Source organism: Neodiprion fabricii, chromosome 1, assembly GCF_021155785.1.
Source record: "Neodiprion fabricii isolate iyNeoFabr1 chromosome 1, iyNeoFabr1.1, whole genome shotgun sequence".
Classification (NCBI taxonomy): Eukaryota; Metazoa; Arthropoda; class Insecta; order Hymenoptera; family Diprionidae; genus Neodiprion; species Neodiprion fabricii.
The window spans coordinates 1,301,712-1,316,191 of NC_060239.1; the positions used below are offsets into that span (position 1 = coordinate 1,301,712).

Below are 14,480 nucleotides of genomic sequence, written 5' to 3' on the forward strand. Positions count from 1 at the left end.
CTACAATCTTCGGCCTGTTCAAAAATCATCAACAGTATTGATTTTCAATTTTTCAACAGTATAATTAACGTAAAATCCCAACATGTGTTTCCTTAAAATTTTGAACCGGATACGCATTTGAAAGAAGAAAAAACAAAACGGGAGAATATAAAATGATCGGCAAAGTGTATGCAACGATCGTTATCTAGTCGTAAAAAATCCTCCAAAGTTTCACTGCACGCGAGTTCAAATTCCGCCTCGTTCAGCGTGCATTCTCATTCTCTCTTTCTCATTTTCTCACTTTCTCTCGACCGATAAGATTAGCGGCAAATTCCTCCTGCGTCGCAGCAAAGCCTGCAAGCACCGGATCGTCCCCCTCGTCTCTCGCCGTTCCTCAGCTTCTTTAGCCTCCCTCGATGACGAAAGTGTAAGAGATGGAAAAAGAAGAAGGAAAAGAAGTATTTTAGCACCTCTTCAACGCGGTGTCTTTTCTCTTCCTTTTCCTTCCACTTTGTATTTTTTTCTTTCATCTTTTTTTTTTTCAACGAGATCAATTGGACTGCTTGAACTCCCTCTTCTTCTCTCATCTCTCGTTATATTGCCCATTATATTACATACGTATACGTACATAACCTTCGTATGCAAACAAACACGAACGCTGCGGGAGGAGGTATAATAATAACAATAACGATAATAATAATCTTGCTGCGAGGCGGAATCAAAAATAATGGATTAAAATTTGCCGCTGCTTAATTAGGTACAGGCTGAGTTATTATTACCAGCTTTACTTTTACACGAGAAAGACAGGGTGAAAAAAAAAATGTATAATAATTTACTGTCGGTAACTTCTCAACATTTGTTTGCTTCTCACGCATGATTCTATAAAGAAAAAAAAAAGAAACGAATTTAGCGAAAAACTTAATGGTAGAATGAATATGATGTTATAGAAAACAAAAAGAAGAAATAAAACGTCGAGGATTCTTCATCGATGATTTCCATCTTCTTTTCCCACCTTTGTAACAGTGTGACGACTTTCAGGTTTGACAAAATGTAAACTAAGTGTATACGTATACCAAAGGAAGCGAGAAGCGTGTGCGAAATGGAAACAAAAATTTTCGATAACGTTCTCTCGTCTCTATATAATGTAATATTATAAGCGAACGCCGCGTGGATACGTAGAACGTCAAAGAGAGGAGAGAAGTTAGAGGATTCCACGCGCGGGTGACTTAACGAAGCAATTTCAATTCATGCACACCGCCACGCGGACTCGAATGTTTCCAACCGACGAGTAACGACAACGTTGAATAAGGAGAGGAAAACGAGAGAGAAACAAGGACGATGCCGTTCGTCGTCTTCGTCTTCGTCTTCGTCGTCGGCATTTACGATGGTGTACCGTGTTACACACGTGCTCAGCGACACCGTGTAAGCAGAAGAGGGCCGAAAGAGACACTTGAACGATACGGAAGGAGAAGGTGAAAGTAGAAAAAAATAAAATAAAAACTAAACGTGTAATAACTAAAGTATGTACGTTGTAAAAACGTGTCTTGGAACAAGAAAATTCAAGCGAAAAAAAAATATGACAGTTAATAGAGAAGTGAAGACAGAGAAAAGATAAGGAAAAAAAAAAGAACCACTTCGTTATCGCCAAAGACGGATGTAACAACCCTACGTACGTATAGGTAAATACAAACGAAGCGCGACACGCCGAAGAAGACATGGATCCGTGTCACTTGTCGTTCCTGGAATTCTCTGCGCCATATTCAGTACATGTAGTTATACATATACATATGTCACACACACACACACACACCTATATATCTATGTATAAAAGAGATAGTATCGCAGCTTGTTATGTTATGTTAATCCCCGCATGGTCGATAAGAGCCACCCTACCGCTTTCCCAATTCCGTAGACCGCTGCACGGGCACAGGTTAATACGCGTCATTACGTGTGTAATTTTCGATTACCATCGTCATTGTTATTGTTATACAGTGCCAGTTGCCAACTTTTGTTATACCCTGCAAGATCTTCATTTGCCAGGGTGGGCACTATCTCCATCACGAAAATTCCTTGACTTTCCGATGATTGTCCAGTCAATAATCTTAAAATTTTCCCTGATCAATTCGGATGAATTGCTCGCAGCAAATTGATGAGAATACGCGTATTTTCCATGTAATTTTTTTTTTTATTGGAAGTGAGAATTGTTACTTGGGTCAGACTGTCCCATCTAGCCGATGAGCGCAATCGTTTTTCAAAGTTTGAAGAGAAACTTCCGGGGATGATAAACAAAGTTTATATTCGATCTAATTTATCTAAAGCTTAAAAAAATTGTAGGACGTATTTGTACGAAAGAAGAATATAACAAAGGATTCTCTGACTTTTCGCAAAAACCCCTGACATTTCCCCGACTATTCCAGAATTTCAGAATTCCGTGACATGTTCAGGTTTTTCAGGATTCTCTGACCAGTGGCCAACTTGAATTTTCATATGGCAATTTTTCTTGTAGCGTCACGTAAAATTATCTCTCTTCTGTGCATAAGTTCAGTTTCAACTTTAGAATCAAAATTGTTCAGCAAAAAACAACAAAACGAACTAATAACAACAATAATAAAAGGAGTGGCAATTCGTAATAACTAAAGAGCCTGAAGTTAGTAACGATAACGTAACGAAGCATTGAGAGCCAATTGATCACTGTGCAAATTCCGAATGACTTTCAAGGAGTTGGCTTTTCCAAATACACGTGAGTATGTTCCATATATTGTGATTTATCAAATTTCTCAGATTGCTCCAAAACATGCATCGTTACAGTACCAACTTCGCATATTCATTATAATTGTTACGTGCGTTAACGTGTAGTCGAGACACAATTTCGCTAAAATTGTTATAATTTCTTTCGACGTAAATGCTGAACCTCTTCCGAAATGTACAAAAACAACAAAAAGAACTGCCTTGTAGGCAGTAAATTATCTCCCCCCAAGTGATTATACGGTAGGTAGCCGAATAGCAGCGGATGCGTTACGTAAATATGTTATGTTAGGTTAAGGTAGGGTTGTAATATTAATTTGGGTAAATTAATTAATGAAATACTTAATTAATTAAAAACTCTACGGAACGAAGCGCGCGGAGTGCGACCCGCGGCTACCGGCTTCGAGGGACGCGGCGAGTGGTCAAACAAAACCGGACAAGTATACGACGTGGCCGGCCATGGGTGAGAAGAGAACGTTACAAGCTCGGAGCTCTGGCTCTCTCTTGGGTCCCGAGGATCCTCCCGATTCGTATTCTTCAAATCCGGACCTCCCTTGTCTCCGCGAATAGATTTCGGACGGCGATTTATCCATCTCCGATAATCGCGTATAGGTAGCGAATAAGCATTTGAGGTTTTCTCAGAAACGAAATAAGAATTTTTTTCCCATGACCATATCGAGAAATATTTAGAGTATAGAAAGCGTGACTTGACATTCAAATTACGATTTTTTGGCTTCCAAATCATCTTAGCAATACGCGCAATAAATATTATAATATGTTCCGTACATAGGAAGAAAAAACAAATCGCATTTACTTTAAATCGATCTATCTATACAAGACTGAAATTTTTTTAAAAATGCTGAAATCTGAGTCACTTGTTAATAACAGGAATAAAATTTTCAGATTTGTTAGTAAAATTTCATGACTTTCCAAGAGTCGCATTGAATTTGCACGACATTTGAGAATTTTCAGATTTTTCGAGGTCGTTAGACACCCTGGAGTAGAAGAGAAGATGAAGAAGTTCGACCAACAAAACAAAAATTGAGGTGTAATAACCAAACGAAGGATGAAACGAACTGTACCCGCTGTTTCGCCGGTCCGTTCAAACCGTCAAGCTACATACCTAAACGGCTTTGAGCAACGAACCCAACGTGAGAGGAGCGAAGGAGGAGGAGGAAAGGAGAGACGAACCGAGAGAGAGAGAGAGAAAAGAGGATCGAGGGGGCAGAGCTCACGCAGTTTCGAAAGCCCCACAGAGCACAGACTGGGTCTGCTCTAAACAAAGAGCTTTATGGCCATATTTATAGTTGTCGTAAAACACTACACAGATTGCTAACCTCGCTCAACGGACGCGGCTCCACGATTCCGACCGACCACGACGCTGCTTGTGGCGATAGTGCTGCCGTCATGGTGATAGTGGTGATGATGATGATGGTGGTGGTAGTGGTGGTGGTGGTGGTGGTTCCCTACACCCTCTCTCCTTCGCTCTTTTTCTCATTCCTCGCGCCCCCGAAACCGTTCTTAGCTTCTCGGTCCTCCGCCCTACCTTTTCAGTCTTCTATCTCTTAATTTTTATCTCGTTTCACCCCACGATTATCCTCATTGTCCTCTTCGCACGATCGATAATCCTTGATATTCCTATTCGTTACAGGCTATGTCACCACGTGTGAAGCGTAATTATGATACGATGAGAAGAAAAAAAAAAGCTCGTCATTTAGTCAATTCGTGTGAGCGATTTCTCCTCCGGACACATCACGGGATACTGCAGAGAGTATTTTCACCTACTGCTGACGATGAGTGTATTAAATTATACTTTTGGGAACAATATCAGCGCGTGTAATATTCCGCAATTAGAGTTTAAGCTCATTTTCGATTCATCTTTTCTCATAGTTTTAAGTAGATACTTGATTCGTTCGGTACCTACACTCGGTTCAACGAGCACGCGTTGAACTCGATCTTTGCATATCTCATTCCCTCTTCGCCTTAAATTACTTATACACTCAATAAACGATATTCAATATTTGAAGATAAAAATACTATGCATCGTTCACGAATTTCGTAAACTGCTTTGACATACATAAGTCATGAAAGAATAAAATTAGTAAAAGAAACACAAAAAGTTTTACTCCGAGCAGTAAGCCTGCAGCACGTTCAATTCATAATAATGTACGAAGTAAATTAAAAGTATGAAAAAAACGAGAAACGAAAGAACGGAGAAAAAAGAATAGAGAATGAACCGACAATACCGAGAAACCAAATCTGTGCAAAGAAAACGAAAATGAAGAGTCCTAATAAGACGACGATAGTAAATGATGATAAAAGAAAAGGACAACATGGAGCAAGCAATGAGACGCGCGTACGTAGGTAACCCGTTATAGTGCCGGAATGGTAAATATTTGGCCTTGCGACAAGTCGCCGTCGTCGTACAAGAAGTAGAAGTAGAAGTAGTAATAGTATTCGTATTCGTAGTGTGAAATTGTTTGAACAAAGCGTTTCATAAGTACAAACTTATAATGGACCAGACCATGAAACGTACGAAGGAAGGAACGAACAAACGCAAGAAAGATATAAAGAATAATGCAAAGCAACGGCAAGTGCAGTAGTACAAGGTGTACCTACACCGTACAATGTCGTCATGTTTTATAATTTCTGTATACGAAAGACCCTGAGCAAACACGTGTTGAGTGACAGTAGAAAGAAAGAAAATACACGCTGTTTGAAGAATTAAAAGTATTACATTGGTACAATGTTCTCAAAAAAGCTTCCGACAATATTTTCACGATACTTTTTTCATTGAATTAATCGTAAATCACGAATTTACGACAGCCTTGCCGATTATTTTTCAAAAAGACGAAAAAACCCGGCAAGCATTTGACATTGCTCAACGGATAAGAGAAGGTATGGCGGGACCGGCCGGTTTAAATGCGCGTAATTTCTACATCTAAGCCCTGCGCTGTACACACCTGCACGGTTTCGCGTTTATGAATCAAGTAAAAAACATGTAGGAATGAGGAACGTAGAGGCGAGGCGAGGCGAGGCATAACACCTCGGTAACCCCGAACGAAGGTGAAACGTTAGGACCGGGGGTAAAACTCGCCCTGTCGGAAATTTTCACGGAAAAGCATCTTACCAAGAGAAATTTGTTTAACCAGTTATAAAGGGAGGTGGTGCAGCAGCAGCAGCATCACCTTCACCGTCGTCACCCCAAAGGCAAGGTGTGTTGCGGGGGCGAAGAGAAGAAGAAGATGAAGGAGGGATCTTGGGCAAGTTCTCTCTCGTGCCTCGCTCCCCGTAACCTTTCTCTCTCGCACTCCTCCAAATATAAGAAGAAGAAGAAGTGCAGCAGGTAGCCTCGTTAGCGGGCAGGTAGGCAGAGAGGCGGGCAGGTAGGGTGCAGGTAAAGGTAGGTGTATACACCATACTGACTGCACGTTGCAGTGGTGGAAGAGAAGTAAGTGCAGCAGAGCAGAGCGCGGGACCCCGGAGAGTCTGTCCGTCTGCATCTCTGGCCCACAAGACATACCGGGTGATCGTATTTGATATATCATTTATCGCACTCTCGCAGGCCAACCGAAGCGGGTGAAATTTTACCAGAAGAACATATCCGTCGTACAATGGAGTTTTATCGAGATCCGTAGAACTCGGCAAAATGTTGAACCGAACGAGGAGGATCGAACAGGAGGCAGCAGAAAGGCAGGTACCGTCGAATCCTGTCTCTGGAGAGTTGAAAAGTTGAAGAAGAGGAGGAAGGCGGTCGAGAAAAGTGAGAAGAGCGGGCACCGACTGCGAGAAAACAGGCTCTGTTGGGTGCCATGTGGATCGACGGCACGGAAGGGGGGCAAAGCCGTGTCTCCTGCGGAGAGGAAGAGACGAGAAGAGAAGAGAGGAGGCATGGCGGGCGGTAGGTGTAACCTAGGCATACCAAAAGAAGACGACTGAGGAGAAGAAGTCTGTCTGTTTGCTGGTGCTTTTTGCCTCTCCATTTACACGTCGCAGTGGAAAACAGGCAAAGCCTAATACAAAACTGAACGAACTGACAATAAGGAGAGAAGGGACGGTGCTGCAGGGATCCCGCGGACTAAACTTTGCCGATGTTGAAAAGCAGTTTGTCGATTGTGTGTCTCTCTACCAACGGACAACGGCGCAGCGTCCAGCGAGGCTGTAGTCGGTTGCCTAAATGACTCGGGGCTATCTAGCGGGAATACGACGCGCCTCCTACACCCGAAGAGAGAGAGAGAGAGAGAGAGAGCGAGAGACTCGCCGTCGTCAATTACTCGACAACGCAACGAGATATCATTGCCGCTCATTGTTATGTCGTCGTCTCGGCGCTCGGTTTAACGTGAAACGGAGTCAATCCATCCGCCTTACTCGCGTTTCGTAATTCGTTCTTAAAGACGACCGGGTTAATCCTGGTGACAAGATTTCAAATCTATTTTTCACATTTCCAATTCCAATATACCTCGCACACTTATTATCACCCGTCTTGTATTCCTGACAATGGAGACAACGTTAATTAGATCGATGATATTGATAACAAATCACGCAGAAACCCACCCCATGGGCGAGAATTTTAGTACCGACGGAACTAATACGCCGAGAGAAATATATTGTACGGTATATTTAGACGGACAGGGTAAAACGCGACGTTGAAAATTTATATCGATTGGCGGGAAGGTTGAGAAGGAGATAAATGAACAGAGAGCAAAAAGCTAGACTCACCGTAAACGGGGCTGAGGTCCGACCTGGCCGTCGTCTTTCCCGTCGAGTAGCTGCCTCCGGAGAGTGATCCTTTTTCCTGTAACACAGATTATACGGGGTGTGGTGATTTCTGTGACACCTGTGTCCAACGACGATGGGTTCTGCCTACTTCCCGTCCTTGTTTACGTTAAAATAAGGCATAATAAGACGATGTTTGCTCATCGTCGTCGTCAAGCGAGTTTATCTCGTTTCTCATTTTTCTTATAATACTTGAATCGTTTCTGCACGCGCTTGTTTATTTGTTTGTTTGATTTTAACACGGACCTGCTATTCGAGGATATTCGGGGCGTCCGTTGTCTGAACACAGGCTTGGGACGGACACTTATTTCACCGTCGAGTCTAGCTTATAATATGATAATCCCAGGTTTTCTCCGCGGGCAAAAATTATTGGGTATACATACCTCCTGCACACAGTCAGTTTGCTATTCGAGTTTGCGTTCGATCTCATTAGCGGCGTAGAATTATAACTTTCTAGTCACGATTTCAACTCACAGGCGTCAATTCGAAATAATCTTCAGACAAGGTATTAGATTATAACATGATAAGGTGAAATACATATTTATCACAATGTGGAAAAAAATCTGACAAAATTTCTAGGAATTATGGATCTGTTTGTAACACCTTTCAAATTAGGTAAATCGTACAGAAACGAATCGATATTTTGAAAACCCGCAACACCCTGTCACCGAGAAGAGTGATGTAATAAAACTGGACGCATTTCACTTGTGGATGAAGAAAAAAAAAACATAACAAACGAGGTTCAAGTTCGCAGAAGCGATGAGTCTTATGCAGACATAAAAGGTCTTCCAATTGTTTGAAATTCGATAAAGTTAACGTATTCCCCGAAAAGCGAGCACTATGAAATTGCGTAAGAGATTCGTTTGTTCCGTTGCGTTTGAACGAGCCTGATGTTAGTAACGATATCGTAACGAAACATTGGGGAAAAAATCACTATTTTCTTAATGTTACAACGACTTTTAGGGAATTAACGTTTCGAAATATGAGTGTTTTTGTTTTATTACGGTTTTCAGACAACTCCAAAATCGCGAAACAACGGTTTTTCCTCCACACGAATCGTTTACGATAACGCAACCGACTCGAGCCTCGTGCGAATCGGCCGGACAGTCCGAACTTGGCAACAACAAAGCCCGCGTTTTATACCTAGATTATGTTTTGTTTTATCACGAGAAGCGAGCACTCCGAAGTTGCACGATAGCGATTCGTTTGTTTCGCTGCGTTTAAAGGCAACCAACTTGAACCTCGTGCGAATCAGGCGGATCGCCATAAGTTGGCAACGATAACGAAGCCCCGCGTTTTCTATCTACATTTATATTTCGTTTTATAATCATCAGCAACGACTAACCTCAGACTCTGTGAGGTCGATAAGGGAGCTCTTCTCCTCGGTGAGGTTCTCCGAGGATCGTTTCTCGTCCTCGCCCTCATCCTTGAAAATTTTGACCTCGTCCTTGCTTCCGAGATCATCGCCACCGCCGCTGCTGCTGACGTGCGGCATTATTGCGCTCGGCTTACGATTAGCTCGAGCCTCCGATCGGCCGATCTCCGATTGTCCTTTATCCCGTCCTCTCGTTATCGGCGTCGGCGTCCGCGGCGTCGGCTTCAGGAGGCGAGAGTCCGGCTTTGTCTCGACGTTTCGCCGAACTCAATGCCCGCCTCTGCTTCCTTATTTCCCCGTGAATAGAGAATAGGCGACGGCAGGAGCACGATTATTAACCGACACCACTGCTCTCCGAGGGATAATAAACCGAAATAAACAAAACAAAACGAAACAAAACAGGATCACCACACACTTTGTATTAATGCGCCAATTCTTGTACATGTATCGAATCAATATCCTTCTTCCTCTCGTTATCTTCCTCTTCTTCTTTTGCTTCTTCTTCTTCACACTTCACACCGTGACGACGTTATTAGCGTAAAATCACATACGCGCATTTTTATGGTATGATTAACGGGAAAAAACGAAAGAATTTAAATTAAAAGTAACGAAAAACTTATTGGTCACAACTATTCTCCTCCCACGTCCTTTCTGCATTTGTTTTTCTTTTCGTTCACAAAACTCGTTCGACGACGAATTTCCTTCTTACTTTTATTAATTATTCATTTTTCTCTGTCAAAAACAAAACTACGTTGTACAAGAGACGTCGACGAAGATGATGATGATGGTGAAACGATGACGATGACACACAGGCACACGCGGGCACAGAATAATTAATTATTCACAGTGTTAAAACAGGTCGGTAGACAGACGATGCACGATGGGGGGGGGGGTCATCAACAACAACAACGACCACGACGTCGAGGAGAGATAGAGATATGGGAAGAATAAAGAACGAGGAAAGAAAAGAAAATAAAAACCGACCGTTAGAAATTCATTAAGAAACTTGTCAACTTGATTGTTATTGTTGTTGTTGTTGTTGTTGTTGTTGTCGTTATTATTATTATTATTGTTATTGTAACGATTATTATCAGTGCAACTGCCGCGTTAAATCCAGTTTACTCAACGAGCGTGTACGCGCACTGCACACGTGTGCATGTATACATGTAATATACTATTACATATTATATACACACGAGACTTGTATACACACACGTCCAACTGTATATACATACATGTACATGTGATACGTGGGTGGGTGTATGTCGTTGCGTTTCGTGTATGTATATATGGTATATACGTTTGAATATATATATATATATATATACAAAATGTGGGTGGGTGAGCGTATGTATGTATGTACGTGTTTGCGTGTGTGTCGAGTGTGTGTGCGTGCGTGCGTGCGTGTCGTGTGTGTTTTTTTACACGCGAGCATGGAGCGCGCAGCGCCTAAAAACTGCACCACCGCGTGGCGGCCGCGTAGAGTGATCGAGGAGCAGCAGCAGCGGGTGATCGTGGTGTAGAATAATAACGGGGTTAATAAACACGCGGACGGCCATCATACCACCGCGGTATATGTAAACACCGACGTGTTTAGACGGCCCCAAGTAAGCTTGATGGCTGCTCGGTGCTAACTGCGAGGCTGCCGAGACGGCGGCGCGAACGGAGCTCGAGGTTCGGCGGGCGGCTCCGAGTCTCGGCCAATCGCGGCGAGCCTCTCGACGCCTCGGCTTCCCTTCCTCGACCTAACCAGTGATGGCAGTCAGCGGGCCGACGACGGCCGAGCAACGCCGGAAACGCACGAACGCTGCGCCCTCGCCTCGATCCTACGAAACGAAACCACGCACCGCCACGGATTCTTACGCTCGCTCTCGGATCTCTCTCGTCGCGCGACAATCCTGCGACACACGCCTACCTCCCGAGTGACCCTGGATCAGGCTGGATTACGGCTCTGCCAACGAATTTATCGACTCTCGATGGAACGACAGATTCGACATAGCTTTCGGACCTTTATCCCTAGCTTGTTGTTCGTTTCTCTGAAAATCTTCTCACCCGTTATTGGAAGGTTTTTCAACCGTCGATATCGTCGTGCATCGAACAATCGGAGTCCAGAAGTCCCGCTTCGGCGACGATCCGAATTCGAATCGTCGTGCGTACGTATCAACGGTGCGAAGCAACAAGGCCCGACGATCGAAGGTACGGAAGCGGGATGTTTGACTTGGAATGTTCCGAGAAGAGGACTGTTTGGGGAAATTTGTTTCGAGCCTGTGTTATAGGTAGCCCGAGCCGGGGCCTCTGCACCCCTCCACGTCGAGATGAGATATGAGGCGGTGGGACCGACGCCCGGCTCCTCAGCCACGAAACTAATGACTGCGTGATAGGTGCCTCTGCCTATAGATCGTGAACCGAGGAGAGAGAACCCGTCGGCCGTTTCGGCCGTTTCGGGCCCGCCCCCCTCCTCGAGCTCCGCGCCGCGACCGAAGTTTCGTATACATATACCTGTACGCAACACCCGACGTGCATACACACGAGAGACCCACCTACCTGTACGCGATTCTATAGCCGGCCGGCGATCCGAGGTGCATACAACGCACGGACTCCGGAGCTTATATACGCGCCTTTCGGAGTAAACGAGATCCTCCGAGGCCCCGAAGACCGGCCGTACTTTACGATGCAGTTTACCTCGTTTGCGCCGGCAGGCTCGGGCCTCGCGCGGGCCCCGTTCAATTAGCTTCCTTTTTTGTCTTTTGGGCCGCCTCCTCGTATCGAACCCTACCCGGAGGATCTCTCGCATCTCCGAAAGGCGCGAAAATAAGCCCGTGCTTTTCCGAGGAAGGGGGAGGAATTACGTATGCGCAGGTTGTCGATCCGCGAACCTCCTCTCTCTCTCTCCTCCTCCTCCTCCTCCTCAGCCCCCTCGTGATCCACGCAGCCTTGGTCGACGATCGGAATTAAGAAACGGGATTACAGAAACGGGAGCCTCGCAGGGAACAATGCGAGACCACTGAGATTTCGGTGATTCAGAGAACAACGGAGCCACCACCAGCCTTTGAGAAATCTTTGGCAATACGATCTTTTGACCCGGCCCGGCGTTCCTGGAAACCCTTCTTGACTGGGTCTCGACTTACCCACAGCTCCCACGTACATAATACATCCGTACCATGTACCCGAACCTTTCTACCCAACCCAACTCACTCTCGGAGCGATAGAAGCTATACACCGGCTAACCAAATATTAGTTTCCTACACTAATCATAGATTATCGTTTTTATTAGACATGTTATACCTACAACGTTGCATCTTTTTTACTTCACCTTGTAGAGGTAAGGAATTTGCAAGTCTGTTCTGCAGTGGGGTTATACATTATATACGCACAATTGTCCTGCACGGTCGAGTCGAAATGAAAACAAACATTGCGTGACAATAATGTATCAAGATTGTTAATTTATTCGTCCCGGGGTCAGTGCCGCAGGACAACTTGGAGTTCGTGTCCTGGCGGCTGCTCACCTGAGGCTTAAGGTGGAAGGTAGAAGGTGCGCTGCGACCGTCACGCGATTCTTTTCACCTGCACGTTGCAGCAGCGGCAAGAAAAACAGATTCCCTTTCCCTTTTCACATTTAACGATTTTCACAATAACGACCAACTCCACGTTTTGCAAAATCTACACGCAGGGCACGCGGTTTAATCATCGTCTCTACCGATCCCAATTATAAACGTTATACGTATACGTTATTTGGCTTATCGTTGGATCGTTGGTCACAGATTAACAGTGCGAATATTATACATGCAATATGCGTGTACTTTTGTACAAGTATATAATATATGTATATAAATATGTATACATATTGTATATCACCTGCGGGGATCTTGGAAGATCGCGGGAGCTGAAACTAAGTATATAAATAACGCTAATGAGTTGGTGTTAAAATTTCGGTCGTATCGACTCGCGATCTCCGTAACGGTTGTGTGTTCGCGATAACACAATGCAATCGACTATCTAAGGAGAACAGGCATCACACTCGACGATGAGTATCCATTAGTAACTCGGTCGTTAATCCTCGAACGATATTGTGCCTCTGGTTATCGAAATTTATAGATATACCATATTTATAGATACGTGATACATGCGCACTATGTGTATCTAATATTCATGTACATGGTACGTTTCATCATGTACTCCGCATCGATATAATTATGAAACGGCATAATGTTGGGCATCGAAATTTTTCCCATTCTATAACGCGTTCAGTGAAAGTGCAGAATTATATGTACATTCAACTGTGATCTGAACAATTTGAACTATGCAAAATTCAGAATCGCGTATCGCTTATGAAATGGAAAATCAATGAAACAATGAGAGAAGCTGTCAGATTGGAGAAATTTGCATAGAATGATGGCAGCACTTCGTAGGTAAACGTAATTCGGCACGATGGCTTCTGGTGAAACGTTTTTCCTACTCGCGCGTTGCAGCACATCCTGTAAAAGTTAAACGTTAACTTTATATCTCTTTATTTTCATATCTTTCAATCTTTACTCCCGATATCTTCGACGCCAAACGCAGCGTATAACGGCAGGTATAAAAATTTCGTAACGCATTTCTAAACGCGCAAGTATAATCGGTGGGCATCAGGTTTGTGTAAGTCTAACGTCATATCAATTACAACCCCGCGTAGATGATTCCATGTATATCCTTCCCGTGCACGATCGTATGTAATTTCACGCCTTCGATGTACATAGACACAATAATAGACTCGCGGGTCATGGTCAGAGTTTGACAGTCATTCACTGACGCACTCTACACGTCGTATCGCGCGCAAGCCAGGAGACGAGGAGATAAGTCGTAGTATGTATGTATGTATGTAAGTATGTACCTTCTTTGGGTTCCTCGCGGTGTTGGGTGACAACTATGCACACTCGTGTGTCAGTGAATTCAATCCGTTAATCCCCCGTCCCGTCGAATGCAGGGTTTTACCATTTACAGATCACGGCTTTCGGCCTTTCAAATTATTACCCAGGTATTCCTCTAATTGTAAGATCGCGGAGGGGTAAAAATTCGTCGGATTTTCAATTTATAGATAAAATTAATGCAAACCAGACCTTGTATGTTTGTCGCTGGGAAACCGGATCGACGGCTCGAGTTGAAAAGCTCCGTGAATTACCTGCGCGATGGAATTAACGCTCTCTTGAATTTTCGCTTACGAGTTGGGGATTAGGACTGGTGTGTTTCCGATTAGTATTTTTCTGCTTTTTAGATTCTCAGATTAGATATTCAGGCCGACATATTTTTGTAAATGTGTGTCGATGTACGGAGAAGTCAAGATTGAAAAGCGATGCCTGGTAGAAACGAGCTCGCTGCTAATGCCGGCATCACTGTCATCGTTATAACATGCATGGGTACCTTACACGTTCGATAAAATTTCATAACTTATGTATGTCGCTTGATGGCTGAACAATAATCAAATGATCATTATAAGAGAATTCCGATAACGACTATCGTTGTCACTTGTCGGACGTTTGTTAAAGATTAATACGTATAATTCACCTGTCGCGGAAACCTTGTATTGCGTCGAATATTATACAAGTGATTATGTACCGCCTAAAACTCC

General features: G+C 43.8%; 1 protein-coding gene across 7 annotated transcripts in view; it reads right to left on the reverse strand.

Annotated features, from left to right (window-relative positions):
- LOC124177834 (protein pangolin, isoforms A/H/I/S) overlaps nucleotides 1-10,524 on the reverse strand; it is a 131,162-nt gene extending 120,638 nt beyond the window's left edge. For 2 of the 7 annotated variants that reach the window (XM_046560749.1, XM_046560698.1), the window contains exons 1-2: nucleotides 8,846-10,524; nucleotides 7,444-7,519 (exon numbers count right to left, since the gene is read on the reverse strand). In XM_046560749.1, the coding sequence (XP_046416705.1) occupies nucleotides 7,444-7,519; nucleotides 8,846-8,995 (226 nt within the window). In that variant the 5' untranslated portion in view covers nucleotides 8,996-10,524. The remainder of the gene's footprint in view (nucleotides 1-7,443; nucleotides 7,520-8,845) is intronic. The other 5 variants (XM_046560730.1, XM_046560721.1, XM_046560714.1 and 2 more) reach the window with 5 other exon arrangements.
- Between the last annotated feature and the right edge of the window lie 3,956 nt (nucleotides 10,525-14,480).